The sequence below is a fragment of the Strix aluco genome, chromosome 27 (genome assembly GCF_031877795.1).
Source record: "Strix aluco isolate bStrAlu1 chromosome 27, bStrAlu1.hap1, whole genome shotgun sequence".
In the NCBI taxonomy this organism is placed as follows: domain Eukaryota; kingdom Metazoa; phylum Chordata; class Aves; order Strigiformes; family Strigidae; genus Strix; species Strix aluco.
In genome coordinates, this window is record NC_133957.1 from 1683007 (window position 1) to 1704010 (window position 21004).

At 43.5% G+C, this 21004-nt stretch overlaps 2 protein-coding genes across 2 annotated transcripts in view; both read right to left on the reverse strand.

The window, feature by feature from the left end:
* The window catches only part of HOXC10 (homeobox C10), a 4837-nt gene extending 611 nt beyond the window's left edge, over positions 1 to 4226 (reverse strand). The window contains exons 1-2 of the mRNA XM_074807723.1: positions 3437 to 4226; positions 1 to 379 (exon numbers count right to left, since the gene is read on the reverse strand). The exon at positions 1 to 379 is cut by the window's left edge and continues 611 nt beyond it. Coding sequence (XP_074663824.1) covers positions 102 to 379; positions 3437 to 4220 — 1062 coding nt within the window. The 5' untranslated portion in view covers positions 4221 to 4226 and the 3' untranslated portion in view covers positions 1 to 101. The remainder of the gene's footprint in view (positions 380 to 3436) is intronic.
* An 11317-nt stretch (positions 4227 to 15543) lies between these two features.
* HOXC11 (homeobox C11) lies at positions 15544 to 17778 on the reverse strand. Its single transcript, XM_074807642.1, is given in 3 exon segments — positions 15544 to 15776; positions 17104 to 17538; positions 17541 to 17778. Coding segments are annotated over 3 exon segments (906 nt in total).
* Positions 17779 to 21004: the final 3226 nt, after the last annotated feature.

The window sequence follows — 21004 nt, forward strand, 5'->3', positions numbered from 1 at the left end:
CCCCAAACTGCACAAGGCTTCTTTTTTTTTTTTTTTTTTTTTTTTTTTTCCCCTCTCCTCTCTCTCCCCTCTCCCTCGCCTGCACAGGGGCTGGAGCACACTCAAGTGAAATTAAAATTAGAAGTCAGTTCACGGATTCGGTTCTCTCTGTTCATTTTCTTGAGTTTCATCCTGCGGTTTTGAAACCAGATTTTGACTTGTCTGTCTGTCAGGTTAATGCTCTTACTAATCTCCAGGCGGCGCTCACGGGTCAAGTACATATTGAACAAGAATTCCTTCTCCAGCTCCAGCGTCTGGTGCTTGGTGTAAGGACACCTTTTCTTTCTTCCGCTCTTTGCTGTCAGCCAATTTCCTGTAGTGTTTTCTGCCTTTATATCCTCTGTTAAAAATAACATCGTTACATAAGTATCCGGGGAATGGGAAAGAGAACTTACCCGATTGCATCATTTGGCAAAGCAGCTTCTTTGGCAAAAAAGTGTAAAAAAAAATATATATCTTTTTAGATTTTTTTTTTTTTTTAAATTTTATTTTCAAAAGAGCAGGCAGGTCGCCTCTGGGCAAAAAAAAAAAAAAAAAAAAAAAGGTGAGCCGGGTTGACTTGCTCTCCTGAGGGTTTTAGGGAGGTTTGCAGGTTTGGAGGAGGTAAGGGGGTGGTTTAAGCCATTCGGTGCCTGGGAGTAAATTGGTGGTAGCAGCGCGCACCTCCACCTCGCAGCCGCGCAGGCGGAGCGGGGCAGAGCGGAGAAACCGCACCGCTCCGCGCTCCCCCACCGCGGGGGCTGGAGGTTATCGCGGTATGAATTGATTCTGCCTTGACTAGGCTGGATGGAGGGGTTTAAAATACCACTAATTAAAAATAATCTGGGAGCCGCAATGTGACTTTCGGAGTCCTCCGTAGCTCTCGGGGCTTCCCCAAGTCACTCTTTGCCACCCCAAAAAGACCCGTAATTTAGCTGGGTTTTTAAAATGAACCGCAGAGGCTGAAATATTTGCCTAAAGGTGTGTTATTTTGGGAGAAAGAAATCTATTTTCGCTCGTCCTGGAGAGCCCCCGAGCAGCCTTTCTATCAAGTGTATTTTTCGTGAGCCGGGGTTGTATGAAATAGATTTGCCTTTATGAGCTGTGTGGGCACCTATAGGTAAATTCGGAGGTAATTGTAATCCCATATACACTCTCCTCACTCTACACACTCGTATAGATACGCATACATACACTTTGCAAAGGCAAACGTATTTCACACGTACATAAATAAACACAGCAAATACTTGGGCTTTGAATTTGGTCATGAGAAAATCCTGGCACCAGCAGCCGGCCAATATTTCTGCCTAAACTCTAAGAAAAAGCCAAGCGGATCCAGCAATTGTAGCGACCTCCTCGGCACTGCATTCGCGAAATTCAAAGAAAAAACTTGATTTAGCCAAAGGCACCTTCAAAATTCGCTGGTGTGACATGAACCCACTTTTCGCGTTTGCAGAAAACCTTTAATGCCACCAAGCCCTGGAAATCCCCTTGGAAACACTATCATCCCCACCCCCCCACCCCCCCTCAAATGCTTAAATTACAGGAGAAAGGTCTCTTACCTTCTGCACGAATAAAAAATCGGGTTCAACATAAACGAAAAGTGAAGCTATAAAAGATTTTAAAAGGAAGCAACAGAAATAGAAGCAAACAAAATCCGCCCCAAATTGGATCTGACCATTTGAAAACACTGCAAACAACACGAAATGCCTTTTCAAACGCAAAAAAAAAAAAAAAAAAAATCTGGGAAACCACGTCTTTCTCCACACACCCATTTTAAATTTAACATCTGAAGCGAAAGAGAACCTTTATCTGTATTTATTTAATTCCTTATTTCCGCCCCAATTACAAATCCAACCCAATATAATCTTTCTTTCGGGTTAACTCCCACCAAAACCTCGCTTGGCGTGGACATGGAAAGGCGCTTTGTGCAGATAAGTTTGCAGGGGTTTTGATAACCTTGACTTTGCTTTTTTTTGTGTGTGTCTGTGTGTAATTGTAACTCAGCTGTCAGATAATATAATTTCCCTTTGGATGCGGAGCGGTATTTAAAAAAATAAAAGGGGGGGGGGGGAGAAGACATAATTTTAAAAATAAAGAAAATAAAGAAGCGTTTCTGGATTCTGCTTTTTTTAAAGGCCAAATTTGGAGGGGGAGACGCCAGAGGAGAGGTTTTGGTGGTCCCACAGACCCGAGGCGTGTGTGCATGGGGGTCCACACACGACCCACATGCGTGCAGCCCTGCATGCACATACAACGCCACGCAGCCCAGGCATCCTTCTGCTGCTGGAGCCCTAATTATAGCACAGACCCTGAGACACGGCGGATATTTTAATCCACATACCACAGGCAAACCATGCAACCCGTTGCTCAGATCTGAGCAGCATTTTCTACCAACTTTTTAAGGAAATTCAATCCATCCCTTCACATGACCGCCACTTATTGACCTGAAAGAAGCCTCTGAATCCACCTAGCCTCAAATCAGGGCAGGAACAAACCCGAATATTCACACACACACGCAGATTTCAAGCCATATGCATCTCTACAGTGAAAATAAAATGTGTTCAATGAAAGCCTCTTTTCAGAAAATCCCAAACTTAAAACATCTGCTCAACACACAGAAACATTTTTTGCCTTCGCAAACAAGACCTCAATTCGCCAGGAAAAAAAAAAAAAAAAAAAAAAAAAAAAAAGCTTTTTCCTCTCTGAGTCTCCCAACGAGCTTCCAAGCCATGAAATGAGCCACAGTGCACAACTCCAGCCTGAGATGTTTGTAACTGCAAATTAGACTCTACGCAGTTTCATTTTTTACCCCACTTTAACACTGAGCAAAGCCAAAGAAGACAAATTCGCTTAGCACGCGGAAATAAAGCATTTGCATAGAAAGCGATATGAAGGGGGGGAAAAATAAAAAATCAGGGTTCATCTGCCTTAAAAAACCACAAAACCCCCAAAACAACCCCTCTCAACCAAACAAACCCCACGTCTCTGCGATTTCAAAGCAAAGCCACCTCATCTTAATACATTCTGCAGCGTTGATTGCAAGGACCAATTTTTTTTTTTTTTTTTTGCATAAGTACATGCACAGCAAATTTTCTCCATATAAACAGCGAGAGGACGAGTTCTCAAATAGCTCTCTGCTCCTTTTTCTCAGCTCTAATATATATATATTTAAAAAAAAAAAAAAAAAGAAAAAAAAAAAAAGAACAAACCAAGACAAACCACCCAACACTTCTAGGAAGAATATTTTTTTTCCAAAAGACAGCAACAATACAGAACATTATTGTGCCAATTTCTGGAGGAGAAGTTGGCAAGGTAGAGAGCACATTACTGCATATTCGCATTACTCTTGCTCTTATTAGCTATGGATGATTACTAATTGCTGAAATTAGCTACTGGTAATGAATGATTCCCTTACCTTTTGCTTCATTGTCAGAATTGTCAGTGCTGGTGTCAGTGTTTTTATTCAGGTCTTTCTCTGCTTCCGAAGGACTTATTTTGGGTGCTGGGGCGCTTTTTTCTGTTTTAATTTCGTTCGTGGATGTGTTCTGAGTATTATCTGTTTTTGTGTTTTCGGGGAAACTCACTTTAGCCACCGGGGGCGGCGGAGGAGGTGGAGGAGGTGGTGGTGCTGGTTCCAGATGCTCATTCCTTGGGTTCAGGCTCGCCCTGGATTCAAAACTTGCCTCAAACTCATTTGGATTGCTGCAGTTTGACGTCTTCTCCATGGAGGGGTAACCTTGGCTTGCTCGGTAGTAGCTAGGAACGGGGACTTCATGGTCATTTAGGCAAGACTCAGGCATTTGGTTGGGGTAGAGGGCTGTCTCTGTGGCATTTTTTGCTCTTTTATCAGCGTTATACATACAGCAAACATTCTCTTCCTTGACATTGGTTGGGAAGGAGCAGGATGGGAGCTGTCTTGCAACAGGTTGCTCGATCCTGTACGTATTTTTGGGGTCACACCAAGTGTCTAGCTGAGAAAGGTAAGATGGATAGGTGCTGAGAGACAAGGTAGCGCTATTCACCTCGTCCCTTTTGGAAAGAGACGGGATAATTCCACAGTTCCTCATGACTCCGCAGCTGAAATCGCTCCCAGGCTGCATGTACATCCCTTGGCTGGAGGAATAATTCTCCCCTCTACAGGTACCGGCCAACGAGTCCATCAAAAACGAGTTAGAAGTCACATTGTTGGGACATGACATTTTCAGAGAGGGTTTTTAAGGAGGAATACTCCAGCCAGGGGCTGACATCTTTTTTTTAGGGGGAAAAAATATCAAGCACCATAATTATCCACGCATCGCTCTCCCCCCCTCCACCCCCCCACGTGATGCCCAGGCCAATGAGGATTGAAAATGGCCTTGATGATTCAGACGGGGACGACGTCACGGGGGTCAAGTTGTCGGGACCGGGAGCGGCACCGTGGAGCAACAGCGACATCTGCCAGCACCGGGCCGGGACCTCCGCGCCGAACAAAGGCAGCGCCCGCCGCCGCGCTCCCCTCCGCCCGTTTGTTTACCAACGGAGCCACGCGTGGAAAGGAAGAGGGGGGAAAAAAAAAAGAAGAAAAAAAAAACAACAAAAATTTACCAGAAAAAAAAAAATTTTTTTCTTAAATTTAGGATGGAGCGCGTAAAATTTAAATTAAAAAAAAATCACCCCCCTTTCCTTTTTCCCCTCTCTTCCCGTGCTTTCTCGGAATTGCCATTCTGCTCCCCAAAACCGACTGAAATTTTTAATTATTGCCTCCCCACCAGCGACCCCCCCCCGCCCTCCCCTTCTCCTTCCTCCGCTCGCCTGCGCCTTCCTCCCCCTCCCCAGCAAGGCTGGGCATGGGCGAGCTCCTCTGGGCTGAGCCGGCTGCTGCTTCTTGGCGTTTATTTTTTAATCTTATTAAAATTATTTGGTGGGTTTGAGGGGGGTTGGATGGGGTTTGGGGGGTGCTGTGGGGTGATGCGCTCGGCGCCGCTTGGCTTTTGCTGTTTCGAGAGAGATGTGGGAAGAGAAGGGGGGGGAAATTGGGGAAGAATTCAGAGACCCTTCAGTCAGGCATTTCCCCGAAACCTCGAAGCTCCTTAGAGCAGGTTGGATGTTTCCTAGCAGCTTTTTTAATGAAGAAAAAAGACGATGAAAACCTAGTTTTGCTTTATTTCCCCCCCCCCCTTTTTTTTTTCTTCCCGCAGCAAAGCAGCTTTGCCTTCTCTGACTCTGCGAAGACAGCTTTTTTTAATTATCCACTTTCATTCCCGAACTGTCTTAAGTTTCTGAGCTAAAATGGCATGTGCGTTGTTGTGCAGGGGGGGGGGGGGGGGGGGGGGCAAGAAAAAAAAATCCTCGTGGAGAGGAAAAAAAGGGTCGAATTTGTGGAAAGGGAGCGACTTTCAGATGGTGAACTGCAAGAGTGCGGTGGTGTGGTGGGTTTTCTCCCCTCCTGTCTGTCTGTCTGTCTCTCCGTCTGCTCCCTCTTTCTTTCCGGGAAATATCTACTGGGGGAGGGGGGGGAAATCCAACCTGGGACTCCCTAAATATCATGCAGAAGGCTTTGCAAACTCAAACTTTCCCGGTTTGGTCGGCTTTTATTTGATTTTCATTTTTTCCTGGGGTGATTTCACGAGAAAAGTTACTTTTCTCTCCAATATTTCCTCTCTCCTCTTTCGTGGCGCAATTCGCTGCGATGGCAGCTCAAGTTGTTGTGTTCTTTTAAATTTTAAATCTCCGAGCAAGATTTGATGCCTTAAGTACGACGGAATTTAAACCTTTGTAGTTATCGTGCCCTCCCCCTCCCCTCCTTTATTTCCTTGATTATTTTCTAAATCGCGTAGCAATTAAGCTCTATAGGTTTTTTCCATCATTTTCCCCGTCGTGTTGCAGTGCTGATGGGTGAACTCTGATTTTAGGTGAAGCGGCGGATTAGGGCAATGGCGAATAAATAAATATAAAGGGAGATAGCCCGGAATTTCAAGATCATTACGATTAGAAAGAGACGGGTTCAGAGTCACTTTCAAGGGAAACAAAAAGAAAACGCCACCTTTCATTTAAAAAAAAAAAAAAAAAAAAAGAGGGGGAGAGAAAAAGAAGGAAAAATAAAAAGAAGGGGGGAAAGAAAAAGAAGGGGGAAAAAGAAAAAGAAGGGGGGAAAAAGGAAAGGGACCAAAATCGTGGAAAAAAAAAAAAAAAAGTACGTTGGAGCAAAGTGGAACTTGACCGTTTGGGGTGATTTGTAACGGTTTAGAGCAAAGTCCTGCTTAAATATTCTCACGTCTGCAAACCTGTTTTCCCAAAGATTTTCAAAAGCAGGGCTGTAAAATTCCCCTCGACTTAACTTTCAAGAGCCTTGCGGGTCTTCTCTCCGCATCAAGTGGGACAAGTTTCAATATCTTAGGCCGAAAAAGCCTAAAAGTGCATAATCCTATTTCGTGTGCCCCCTTCCCCAGCACAGTAAAAGCTTTCGTAGGCTACAGACGCCATTTGGTTCCCCTGGAAAGCTATTTGCGACTTTATTGCCTCTATTTGTGTTATCTGCATAGGTCTTTTTAAAACAGTTTGATAGAAATCGTTCAGTTTTATGATATCCAACGAAAATTCCACATAATATTTATAAGCAAAGAATAAAACTTTAGTATGGGAGCCAATATTTTCTCATTTATAGGTGATGAAATTAAAGACCAATGCAATTTTGTATTATATTGCGCTTTTTTTTTTTTTTTTCCCCCGGTTTGATTTTTTTTTTTTCCCCCTCTTCTACTTTATTTTTGCAGCTGATGTGGCTGGCCAATAATTTATGCTGCTCAGTCAAACAGTTACACATGTGCATTTTTTGGGACACCAAAATTTGACCTCATAGTTTCCTGTATTGTCTGCCTAAAGATTAAATATGTTTTCCTGATTTTTTCGCCCTGTATTCTGGTGTGTGCTTTTGTCGAAGGCGCTGCGAAGGAGTTGCACGGAGCACATCAAACGTGACATTAAATAATTTGAAATTGCTTCTCCGCAGAACCAGGCGCTTCGCAAGAGCATCTCGAGCAAACCTCCCCACCCAGGTTGCTGGAGAGAGGAAAAAAACGGTGCTGGAAACCTCATCTTTTATGAATGTGTAAACGTTGTGAGTATAAAATAAAGATTTACACCGTTCGCAGGCGTTTTGTTTAGCAGTTTTTGCCAGCGCAAGGTACCGATGTAAATGTTTGAAGGGTTTCAAGCCTGTTTCGCGAGTTGCTAATCAGCATCTTCGGGAGCAAAGGGGGCTGAGTAAATATAAAATCAGATTGTTCATAAAAATATGACCTGAATATATCCTGAAACTTCACGGTGATGGGTGTTTTTTTGGCCATGGATAAAGAAAGTTGACGTTAGGAAGCAGCACAGAAGCGTCTCCAGGAGACCGAATATTGTTTAAAGTTAAAAATAATTAGAAGTATGATAAACATGGGTCATTAATGGAAGGAGAAATAAAATTCATCAGCCTAAGTGGAACCCCCGTTGGGAAAAATGCTTTACTCTAATTACAGAAAATAAATACGAACAAATGCTATTAAAACTTAAAAGGAGAGAGTCTACCCGTGGTAAGGACTTTAATAACCTACTTTGAATTTTACACACTTTTAGGGGAACCATATACACGTCCGATGTTCATCCCCCGCCGCCGTCGGGCTGCCATCCCCACGCGTTTCCTAGAAAGCTACTTCCCCCCCTCCCCTCCGCCGTGGGTCCAACCTGGGCTTTTTGGGCCAGTTCAGGGGGTTTTTACCCAATGAACTCCGAGGCACACCAAAAAAAGTAGGGTTTTGCCTTTCCTTTCACCGCTCCTGTTCTCCTGGGGCGGGGGGGGGGGTGTGCGCGGAGCGGGCTGTCCCCGCGTCCTCCCATTGTCCCCAGCGCCACAGACAGAGCAATTGCCCTAAAACATCCCCAAATCAGCGCTCGGGATGCCAGGGAAGCCGTGGACCCTGCTAGGCAGGGACGAAGGGATGAGGAGGGGGGAGAAAAGATGCCAGAAAACCCCCTCTTCTGCCCATCACCCCGAGGAGTATATAAATGTCTACAATTTCCAAGACAAAGCATCTCTCAGACTTCCCCGGAATATTTTACCTGTCCCCTTTTCAATCTAATTATTTAACCGTGAGTTATGTGTAGAAAGTGCTTCTTCTGCCCATTGTATTTTTTACCAAGTTTTCTTACGTTTTTATGACAAACATTCATTTTCGCTTCGAGGAAGTATTTGGTAGCAACACTTTAATGATTACCTTAAATTTGTATTTCTGCCCGGTATTATGCCCCATGTTGTAGCGGAAATAATTCTGATTTATGACAAAGTACACTGGAGTACAATAACAGCGATGCAAAAATAAAACCCACGCCTTTATATGTTGGCTTAGAAACTGTAAACTATCACCACAAGAAATCTATCAAACTTTACAATCCCTCTTACCCTGCTTCCTTCTTTCTGAGTAACTTAAGTCAAAGAATTATGGAATGATATTATGTTCCTTGAGGTGGTATTGAAAACTGTGTTCAAGCTTTTCTACCCCCAACATAGCACCCATGTACTGGATGGAGTGTGGAACCTTTTCCTTTCCCTTTGATCATGAAGGCGAAATTTGGAAAGTGTAATTCATATATAAGCAAGAGCAGGCAGGGTGACAGAGCACAACGATGTGACACGGGGATTTTGGAGGAGTTTATTCAGTGCTGAAATGTTTCCTTTAATTTTCCAACCGCGTTAACAAACTTAAATATTGGCCCCCCTCCCGAAAAAAAAAAAAAAAAAAAAAAAAAAAAAAAAAAGAGAGAGAGAATTATTTCTAGCAGAGGTGGGGAAATCCGGGTGGGAGCTCTGGAAATGTGGATTATTGCACATTTGGAAAATTAAAGGTGGTTTTTTTGTTTTGTTTTGGGGTTTGGTGTTGGGTTGGTTTTTTTTTTTTTTTTTTGGTCTGGGAAATGCTGGTGGCTGCGCTGCGGTTTTTAAGCTGCAAAATAACTGAGCGGTTGATGGCAATGTGGATTTTGGAGAGCCCCTTTTATAGTTTTTTTTTCTTTAAAAAAAAAAAAAAAGTGAAGCTGAAAGGGGTGAAGAGTAACGATGAAAGGTAAAAATTGAAAACAATGAAGGACGTGCTAAACCGTGGGTCTGCCCTGCAAGTTCAGAGCAAACCTCAAAGAATTCCTATTTTTCACATATGACGATAGGAAAATGATTTCTTTCAAACTTTGCTAAAACGCTGAGAATTTAACAGGCGTCTTTGAAGCGGCGACGCCGGTCTGCTGAGCGCTTCAAAATAAACATTATTGTTCCAATTAGAATTTTAACAGAATATGGAGAGCACCGCGAGGACGGGCGGTTAACACTCACGTTTCTCCTTGAAGGAGAAAAAGAAGCGGTTGAGGGGGGAAAAAAAAAATCTGAATAAATACAAATTTCACACCTATAGCATGGAAATAAGCTGGAGATAGTGGAGCTGAAGCACGGGCTTTTTATTTTGCTAGATTTGCTCAGATTTGAGGGTCTCTACCTTCTAAACACAGACACCGCCGCAAAGCTTGAGAGTCCTGAGAAACATATGTGCGGGGAGAGAGTTTTCTTGGGAAAAAAACACTGTGATTCTAATTTTTTTCAATTTTTTTAATATTTTTTTCCATACCTGCAGCCCTCAGCCTGCGAGATAACCTCGAGTATCTCCTGCTTTCTTAATCACACGCTCTTCGCAAACCCCAAAGAGTTTCGGCTGCTTTAACCGTCATTTGTACAGTCACATACGGTTTATATCAAGCACATCTTTCAAGCAGAGGACTGCAGATTTTCTTGAGCATGTATCACTTAATTCAAAGAGAGGAATTAGGCCGCTTTTTAACAATTAAAACGAACGAATTTACTTTGCTACTTGTAGCACATAAACAATTGCAATGTTTACATTAAGTCTTCCCCCCCCCCCCCTTTTTTTTTTCCCCAAAATGAATAAAGTTTTTATGGGCTCCATCAGCAAACTGTTCCAGCCTAATTCCTCAACTCCAGATAAAAAAAAAAAAAAAAAAAAAAGCGCCTTATGAGGTTGCAAACCACATTCTCGTGGTTTCATGTTGTAATTTAGAAGTTATCAAAAGCAGAGAAACGTGCCTCCATCGAACATATGCTGTGCATCCCTGGATCCCCAACTTTATGAAAGGCGGATAAGCCAGGCCTTAATGAGCCGCCATTTTGGGGCAAAATAATATAAGTCATATTTTTAATATATTCCCGGAGAGCGCAGGAGTAGTGCAGCCCTGAACTCCCCCCCCCCCCTCCCCACGCCGCGTATCCCTTTTGGGGGGGTATTCATTTTTAGGGGGCTATTTATTTTGTGGGGCTATTTCTTTAGGGCGGGGCTATTGATTTTTGGAGGTCTATGTATTTTGGGAGGTCTATGTATTTTGGGGGGTCTATTTATTTGAGGGGGGTCTATCAATTTGGGGGATCTATTTAGTTTTAGGGAGTCTATTTATTTTTAGGGGCTAGTTCTATTTTGGGGAGGGGGGCGGAGGTTTAAAAACCCGATCGTAAGTTTCCAAGCGCCTTGCCTCAAATCCGCAATTCCTTCCCCCAAGTTTTCTCCCTCTCCCCCCCCCCCCCCCCCCCCCCCCCCCCCCCTTCCTCTCCCTCCTCCTTTTGCCGGTGGCTTTACAATATTTCAGCAGCAAATTCGCCGCCGGTCCCCCCTCGGCGGAGCGGTGCTTCAGGAGAACCAATTTAATCGCCTTTCGCCAAGGTTATGGGCCACCAGGGTCCCTGGGCGAGGGCTCCAGGACTTGGGGACTGCTCGCCTGGCCCCAGCCCTGCCCCCGTCGGGAACAGCTATTGCTCCTATAAAAGTTCCTGGTACACAAATAAATGAATTCACCCTAGGATCCACAGGCGAGGATTAGCTCAATTGATGGTCGATTCGAGTCCACTTGCCAAAACCACGGGCTTTCTTCTTCGCTTTTGCGAAATCCCAGCTCTGGCCAAGTTGCAAACCAACGTCAAACCCGTGAGGAAAAGTGGAAATGGTCAAAAGGACGGATTTCCCCTCGCGGCTATTGTGTGCCGCTCTTGCTGAGTTGTTCAGTTGTTTATTTACGTGCCACCAAGGAGGTTTCGCCTTATCACACAGTCAAGTTTACGTGCTCCTGCCCTGGCACCTTCGGGAGAGGCTGCGTGGGGTCCTGGGGTGGGGTGGGTGCAAGTGGGTGCGTGTGCGTGGGGGTGTGCAGCCCCGTCCAACACAACGAGAATCTCTGGACACTTAATCCAGCATTGGCAGCTCTTACAGATCCCCCCTCCCCAACCACGCTTCTTTTTTTTCTTCTTTCTTTTCTCCTTTTTCCTTTTTTTCCTTTCTTTTCTTTTCCTCTCTTTTCTTTTTTCCCCTTTCTTTTCTTTTTCCTTTCTTTTCTGTTTTCCTTTCTTTTTTCTTTCCTTTTCTTTTTCCTTTCTTTTATTTTTCCTTTCTTTTTCTCTTTTCTTTTTTCTCCTTTCTTTTCTTTTTCTCCTTTCTTTTCTTTTTTTCCCTTTCTTTTCTTTTTTTTTTTTTTTTTTTAAATTGAATTAATTTTCTTTGTATAGAAGCCAACATAAGTGAATATTATTATCCCGCAAGAAGCCAATTAGAAGCCGGCCCCCTCGGTCCTTCCCTCTCTGCAATATTTCACAACAAAGTCACCCAGAGCTGCTTCCAATATGTTGTGTATGAAATCCAGGGAGCAATAGGAAACAGGTTGGGTTGGTGTGTTTGTACGTCACATGGAAAGGGCCTTCGTAATTAGTCTGGGTGTCATTAACGTAGAGCACAGAGCGAGCTCCCCAGCCTATGAGGGAGGCTTTATTGTGATGGACATCCGAGGTAGGAATAAAGTTGATGGAAAAGCCTAAATGCGTGCTGGGAATTAAAAAAAAAAAAAAAAAAAGAGGAAAAACTTGTAAAACTTTTACGCCAAACAAAGTTATAAAAACTTTTCATGCGTTAAGATATCAAAAGGTTTATAACAATAATAAAGAGTGTGTGCCGTGTGTGTTAAACCTGCTTCGAAATGCATTAAATGCTGCGCGGCTGAGTTAAATATTAAGCATCATAAACGCCACGCGGGGTTCAAAATTAGAGTTTGGGGTTGTTTTTTTTTCTTTCTGGGGGAAAAATGTGGGGCCCCCCCCACCCCGACCCCCCTCCTCGGCTCCCTGGAGGCGGGGCGGCCGGGGAGCCGCGACCCTCTCTGATTCCGCTTTATTACAAAAGGGTTAAAGGTGATGGACTTGACTTTATTGAAGTTCAAAGACATCATATATTCACATTTTTCTTCCTGTGGGTCTCACTCCCACCCCTGCATCCCTCGGCCCGCCTCGGAAAACCCCTCACCGTGGCAATTTTTGACTTTCGGCGGTTTAAATGGGAGCCGGCCCCAAAACCCCGGCGCCGGACCCTCCCCTCGCCCCGCCGCATATGTCACCCTCCATATAGGTGCCCGCACACTGGACTGGCGAGATACATATGTCTCAACCCTGTTCTGCTTGTACGCTCCCCCATTGTGGTACCCAAAGCATCTTCAGTGACCCCCCCCCCCTTCCCCGTCCTCCGCCAGCCCCTTCTCCCCCCCCTCCCCAGAACATTAACAGCCCTTTTCCTACATGGCACTGATGCTTAATGCTGCTGTAAACTCCCACATGGTCTATAAACTTGGATTTTACAACTAGCATTCCATTTTAGCTCGCGAAAACTTTGAACTAGGCCTACAGTTTCATTGTGCTGCAGTTGAACTGGAGCCTTGGAAAAGGAGGAGTGGGGGGGGAGAGAAAGGGAGGGGGAGAGAGAAGAGGAAAAAAAAAAAAAAATTCCCTGGGCAAGACTCCCTTATTTGTTTACTATTTACTGCGGAAGTCTTTTCCTTTAGCCAGACGGGGTAATTAAGAAAAATTAAGCTGTTTAGTGCTGCAGTCTTTATTACAATGTCTAGACTAGCCGCTTTTGTCCGGACAGCCGCTGCTGTTACGGAGCATTAACTGCCGCTTCTGACCTCCCGATATTCACCTTATTGCACCTCTCTTTAGTTTTCCTAACCTTGGGAAGGTTTGGCAAACACTCATTAAAGAAAGGTGCTTTTTTTTTTTTTCCCCATCTTTTTTTTTTTTTTTTTTTTTTTTTCGGTGGAGGATAAGCCCCCTCCTCGGGCTGGTCCCGGCGTGCAGCTACATCTGCCAAGAAGATGGCTCCTATCTTCATCTTGTCTATTTTACTTTGCAACCCGCAAAAAAAAAAAAATTAAAATAAAATAAAAAAATCCCCTTCTTTACGTCTAGTTTATTCAGTGTAAAGCTTAGGCGAGATTTTAGACCGGGGACAAGCGTCCTTTCAGCTCGCAGGCTTTGCAAAAATAAATATAAGAAAATAAAGCAGCGTTTTGCCATCCAGCGAGCCCCTTTTTCTTCCCTTTCCCACTCTTTTAATGAGAACCATGCCTCTGAACATCCTTTCAAGATCATATCGTGGCGTAACCAGGACGGGTCTATCACGAAAGCTTGAAGTTGGTTTGCATTTAATCGCGGGGGGGGTGTGTGTGTGTGTGGGGTGCGTAGGGGTGTTGGGATGGGTGCAAACGAAGAGCATTTTTGTGGGTTTATCTTTTCTTTTTGCCCTACCGTTGTCAAATAAAATCAGAAGACACCATCAAAGGGTTTTTCATTCAACAGGGTTGTATTTAAAAGCAAGTATGAGAATTTTACAAGAACACGCTCAATGGATGGGAATATAATGTGCTGTTTCTTGGCTGCTGGGGGGTTTATTCCCCCCTTTTTGTCCCCCCTCCCCTCCCTCGTCCATATGCACAATCCCATCGCTCCACATCAGAAAGCAGGAGAGCATCCAGATTGGAAACCTCAAACATAAGCCCCCCTCCCCAAAAAAAACCAACCCTTCCGAACTGTATTTACACCAAATACATGCACCACATCACCAACGGCATCTTCGGGGTTTCTTTGTCCTCGAAAACGTTGTGTTGCTTTCGGACACTGCGAGAAAAAAGTCATTGTGCAAACAGGGGGGGGAGAGAAAAAAAAAATCACTTTTATGCCCTGTGCCTGGGAGTTGAACTTGTTTTCCTTAAGCAGGAATTTAAGGACTTGACTTTGCATTTGTGCTTTGTAGGTATAAGGTATCCTTGACTTATGGAAAGGCAGCTCGTTTCTCGGTGTAATTAGAGTTTCATTCATTTGTATTTTTTTTTTTTTTTTAAGAAGACTAATATATTGTTCTCATGAAAATGCAAAAAGATTAACTACAACCGGAAAACAGCAAAAGACATCTGGAGCCAAATTCAGAGTAGGATTACTGGGCCAAGAAAAATCCTATAAATTTCAGTTCGCTGATGAATCCAATGAACTCCCCACCAAAAGTGTACTCCAAGGTGGAGGTTTCATATTAATACCAGTCCTATTAGAGCAGATTGCAGTGAGTCCCATGAATATGGATGATGATATTTCTGATATGCATTCAGGTATTTAAACTCCTATAGAAGAAACCCACACCACAATGACCGCAAAGAGGCTTTTAAGAGGGGAAATTCTAATAAAATGGTCAAATAAAATCATAATGTAGAACAGCTTGCAATGTCTTTATTTGCCACAGAATTTCACAGAGTATCCCGGGGACTCACTTTACATACACAAAGAAATTTTTTTAATTATTATTCTTTTGCAGGATTTTTTTTTTTCCTCTTGTTGCTCTTCGTCTCCCATTTCCAGGGGAAAAAAAAAAAAAAAAAAAAAAAAAAAGCACTACGAAATTTATTTACAAACCATTTCAGAGACAGTTATTGCAAATGTATTTTCGCCTGGATTTCCCCCCCCCCCCCCCCGACTCCAAATGTTGAGATGATACTGCAGAGGATATATATATGGATATATACGCACACACCCCCATATATATGCATATATATATTTTTAGACAGAAAGAGTGGATGGAGGAGGTGGAAATAATGATCTTCCTTAGAACACAGATGAGCGGGGTGGGTGTGAATGTGCACACACACACACAGAGGACACACATGACTGTGTGTGCATTCTCACACACACACACACACACACACACTCACCCCAGATGAAGTGATCTGATCCTACAGGGAGACTTTGGCCGCTCTTGTGATAACACAGCTGCATACTGAAATCACCGTGGTAGTAACACACAGCACTGCGATTTATTCAAATGGACAGGGTGCCTAAATAATAATAACAATAAAAATAATAATAATAATAATAAAAATAAAAAAGGAAATCCCAACCTGTTCAGGCAAAAAAAAAAAAAAAAAAAGTTAAATAAAATGTTCACGGAATTCAAGTCCTTGAAGCGGGAACTGAAAGAAAATCTCACTCCTTTTGTTACTCAGCACTGTCCCAGACATACAAATATAAGTAACGAAAAGGCTTAAACTTTGAGGTTGCTTTGTCGACTCAAAGGGCAAACCCATGCTCGCAACTGTTCCTCCTCAATACACATACACTTCACCAGCAGAGGGGATTTCAAAAGATGTTCACAACAAGGGATTTCCAGAGAAATACTGCAGGCGGTCTCTGCTTAATTTTTTTTCTTTCATTCTTCTGTTCTGAAACCAAATTTTAACCTGTCGGTCAGTAAGATTTAACATCCTAGACAACTGGAGCCTTTTTTCTTTGTTTATATAGACATTGAAGAAAAATTCTCTCTCTAGCTCTCTGATCTGGAATTTCGAGTAGGGGCATCTCTTCTTCCTCGTTCTGGGAGCACCTTAAAAGAACCAGAAGGCAGGGTAAATATCCTAAAGAAATGCAAAACACAGACTCATCTTCACAGCTGACCAGCTAGATAGGAGCAGCTTAATAACTCCAGTTATTAATGCAGGGGGGAGATATCTTCCAGCCTATTGTTAGGGGTAGCAGAGGTGAGGTTACACAGGGTCTTAAGGACCGTGGTGTAATTATTTTCCCACTGCACGGGGCTTAACGCAGGCACATGCAGACATTTTCGGTGCAGATAGGTTATTTTTTTAAATAAAAACCAGCCTGGGACTGGAGGCAGCAGGCTGCTGGAGCAGGGTTTAGAGAGGCTGGGGCGGGGGGGGGGGGGGGGGGGGGAAACAACCAAACAACAAAAAAACCCAAAAAACAACATCCCCACGCTCAGCTGCAAATCTGTTATCTGTATAGAAACAGCATGAGCAAGGTTGGAATTAGAGGAACTAGATATTATGTTCCGCATAAGTTTTTGATTAACTCCAGTCCTCGCCACACACGCAAAAAGGAATCAAAGTAAAAGAGAATTTAGCATCTGAGCTGCAAAAGGGGACTTGCATCACGAAAGCAAATAGGAAAACAAAACAACCCTCCCCTCTTCCCAAAAGAGCCCCTCGCTGAACGCTAACTTGCAAAGTTGCCTGGATTCAGCCTTTAAAAAAGCTCCTCCAAGACTGCCTAGAAAATGTGAGTGCATGCAAAAAAAAAAAACCCAGAAGACCCAAGCGAACAACCACGTAAGTAAAAGCCCTTTCTGACAAAAGCTAGACGCTGCACTAGGCTTGGAGGAGAATAAATGCCACTTTAAACAGAAAAGTCGAAGAAAATGCTCAGCTTTGCCGGCAAATTCGGCAGATTTCCCTCTTAGCACTGCACCCCCACCAAGAGAAAAGACTCAACATACAGTTTTAATTAAAAGGAAAAAAAAAAAAAAAAAAAAGCCGCCCCAAACATTTTGCATGCATCTTAATGCCTAAAAGAAAGCACAGGCTGCTAAAGTAGTGTTCTGCCCAATTGCCTTTTACCCTCAGCAACCCGGGACCAAATCCTTTTAAAATGCTCATGTAAGTTCATGATCAAAGTTAATATTTGTCACGATGGTGTGCTTTTAAAATTTCACAGACTCTAAGATACTGTGTCTGCGCCTAACATCTCCATTTTTTTCAAAGAGCTTTTCCCATCGTAAAAATTCTTCTCGTTGGAAGAAAGAGCTTTGTAGGTTATAATAAAATCCTTTGAATGCTTATAAAACTCCACATAAAATTTGACCGACAAAACACACGGGCTAGTCCCTTAACCTTTCCATTTACTGCTCTACCTACTCGAATTGCTGCTTTTGCTTCCTTCCTTGGTGACAGAAGAGGACGAGGCTGAAGACCCTGGGTTTGTGTTTTCCTCCTCATCTTCCGGGTCTATACCTTGCTCTCCGCGGGATGACAGTGCGTGGGGTTGGGACTCTGCCTCCACTTTGCCCTCACCCTTCTGCAGGCAGGTCTCAGTCGGATTTTCCGCCCCGCAATAGGCATTTTCGAAGAAGCGGTCGAAACCTTGGGGCAAGACAGTGTTTTTGTTCATGCTGGTGTAGAATCCCGTCGATGCCGGGTGGTTGGAGCTGGGGTGGTGGTGGCTGTACACGCTCTCGTTTTTCATTAGCATTTCGGTCATGGTGGAAGGCGGGATGCACTCTCTATGCATCAGATCTTCTGCGGAATAACACGAGGCGTAATTGCTTCGGTGGTGCCATTTACTTGAGGGTCTAGACCATAGGAGACCTCTCGCACGGGCTGCACTTGCGAGAGGTTGGTGGAGTAAGGGTAGGAGATTTGGCGAGAGGGGGCCTGTGGCAAGAAAGATGACACAGTTGAAAATTCAGGGACGTAATAGGTACAGCTGGGGAGGTAGAGATTAGAAGCGCAACCTGCCCTTTCTCCAAACTCAGCGCTCCTCTCCTTACGCGACTGGGAGCAGAAGTTGCCCAGGTTCACCGAGTTAAACATCTTTCTCCTTTTCTTGCTCCTATAGCTAGATGTTTTGGATCCGATGTGCGGAGGGGAAAAAATTTGGAAGGCGAGATGACGCGCTATCCGTCTTAGTCGCTCCGGAGGACACGTGATCCAAAGTAGATATTGTCATATATCAGTTTGGAGCACTTAGATGCGTAGGAGTGGTTCACTTAGGTAAGATCTCAGAGGTTCAAACGATTGGTTTGCAAACACCGCAGAAACATTATGAAAATCAATTGCAGATTTGTATTCATTTTCCTGAAGGCACACCCCTCGTCAGCATTCACAGCAGAACAAGTACAAGGGGTGGCTTGTGAAGTTGCTGCTTTTTTTTTTTTTCCTCTTGCCTTTTTTTTTTTTTTTTTTTTTTTTTCCCTCCCTCCTCTCCTTCCTATTCGGATTCTGCTTGCTGCTTTTCAGCAGGGTTTGGAGATGGGGTGGGGGCGATTTGGGCTGGGGAGGGGGGGGGAAGAGGGAGGGTCTTAGGGAGCTCGAACGGTGTTTTTCCACCCTTTTTAAAATATTTTAATTGCGCTGATTATTATAATTTATTATGATGGCTATTTCTATCCTTAGAAGTGTTCCTGAATAGACTTTAGGTAGCTCAATAAAATTGCTGGAGATGCAGAAGTAAGTTTTCCAACATTTCGCAAAACCTCGCTGCAGGCGGGAATGCCCAGCTCTTCCTACAGCTGCTAAATTATAAGTAAATCTCTATCTATCTCTCTATCTGGGAGTGAGGGGGTTGGTGCTAATTAACAAGCTTCTAACATACGCTAATTATGTTGATCTCTATGTGCACATCAACTATACATCACCAAGTTGGCATGCTTTATGGAGAATATACCATTTAAGCAATGACAGTGTGCGGGGGATCGTGTAAAGTTTCCAAGTTTAAAGTTAAAGCAGGCCTGGTTTAATGACTTTTGATATCGAATTAGTGATATATCAAGGAATAGAATAAATGAATTAAGTCAATGTCTAATAAATATTCGAAAACCTCCTTTAATGTTTAGTTAAATATTTATTACGTAAGAGTGGCATATTGAATATTTAATGCAATTGTTTATTGTCAATCAATGAATGTACTTGCAGCAATACTCTCATCATTTATTCTTCCAGCTGAATTAAAAAAGATATTCTTATTAAAGTCATTTGTCTTCTATCCCGTGCCCCGGGAGCCTCCTCTGTCTCTGTCCTTCTGCATTTTCATACGAATAAACAGAGATACCGAAGTGCTGCCAGATATTTTCCGAGTTTTGCAAAGAATTATTAGGCGGAGGGGGAGGAAAAAAAAAAAAATCTCTTCTGCAAACCCATTGGAAAGGTGCACCTGAAGGACGCGTAACTTCCGCGGTACCAGGCTCCGAGGGGTTCTCCCACTGCCTTTAAATAGTCTTGAAGGAACAAAATTGTCTGCAACAATTGGGGGCTAATCGGGTTTTCACCTGGGTTAGAAATCATCTGCCTGAGGTGGAAAATATTCCTCCGCCGAACAGAGGTGGCTGCTTTCATCTAGAGATGAAAACATTGCAGCGCATCCCCCCCTTTTCATCATTTTCTTTACAGGATGCCACTTAGGCATTTCCCCCCCTTAAATTATCCCTTTTAAAACGCCCAGTAAAAGGAAGAATAAACAAAAATATTGAATTGTCCACACATAAACCCGACCTAGACTCCATCAGGGGATCTGCCCGGTGGTGGGCTGAACACTCCGAACAGAACTGAGGCACCAGGAGAGGCTGAGACGCTTTTATAGAGAGGATCTTGTCAAATCGAGTTGCAGTAAATTCAAAGAGCAAGAAGGGAAAAAGACAAATCTCAACCTTAGAGCACTGAGCCTTAGGAGCAGAAAAAGCCTCCACGGCTGCGGTGTTTTCGCTTTGCTCCCCGAAAAAATAATGCATAAACTCACCCGAAAATAACCAATTCACCCAAAAGGAGCATCAGAGGGTCCCAGCCCTGCTCGGGGATGTCCCTCTTGGAGCTGAGCATCCCTGAGCAGCTCCTTTTTCACCTCGTTCTTCTCTATTTAATTTTATTTAATTTGCTAACACCCAACCTGCTGTTTGCATTTTTACCAGGGGGGTTGCTTAATTCCTAGGCGAGATGTAGAGAAATGCGGAGCTAAACACACCTCGAGCAACCGGGCGGAGGTTGTAGCCTCTGCTAAAAATAGAAATATCCTATAATTCTGCAGCAATGCAAGGGGGGGGAAAGGAAAAAAAGTTGTTTTTTCAAGGAAGAAAACAGCCTCGCAAGTCCGTACCTTGCAGCCGAGCAGAGAGCAGAGGATTGCGAGATGCCTGAGCAAAAAATACAGTGGGTGTTGCAGTAGAGCTTTCCAAACTATAGTGCTTATCAGGCGGTGTGCCCGGATTTTTATGTATTTATTAGGAAATCTTGAAGGGAAACATGGCGGCTTCACATGCTAAGGTTGTGTGCTCTTCCTCACTTTGAGCCTTCCTCATCCCCCTAATGCAACAACGCACTCCTGTTCATTTATTCTCATTAATTTCTGGATTCCTCCCCCTTCTCTAGCTTTGTATTTTCTATTTAAAGAGCCGTTCTCATAAAACCCTTTTTATAAGGGATCGGGGCGTGTGAGTCTCTCTGGATGCGGGTGTGTGGAGATAGAGAAATGCACACGTAGAAATATGTCTGTAATTCCAAAATGAGCTGCGTTTTCCTCTCTAATGCACCGTTTGGCTGATGAATATATATATACACACACATATATAGGGGCAAGAACTCTGGCTGCAGATGGATTTCTTCAGGTTTGTAATCTGCCCTATTTTATGACTTGGACGTCGTTTTGGGCAAAACTTTTAATTAAAGTGTCAGCGATCTTTTAACTTGGCTTTTTATGGACCAATATTAATACTAACTACAAACTAATAATGTTAAGCTATTGTTTATGAGCGTAATTATTTTTTTCCCCAATTCCCTCCTGCTCGCAACCTGCGTGGAGGATCTTCTCCCTCCGATTAAAAGGGGAAAGGCTCTAAAATATAATTTTTTTTGTTGTATTTATTCCAATCTAGATTCCATAGGAAGGTTGTAGGCGCGAAGCTTTGCGTCCAGGGGAGGAATTAGAGCGTGTTGTTGCAAAAACAATATCCAAGCAGCTTCTTAAACCCAAAACAAAGCACATACACCCCAAAACAAGCCCTAACACAACAGCAAACAGCAAAAATCCGTGTGGCATAAAACTCGCCGT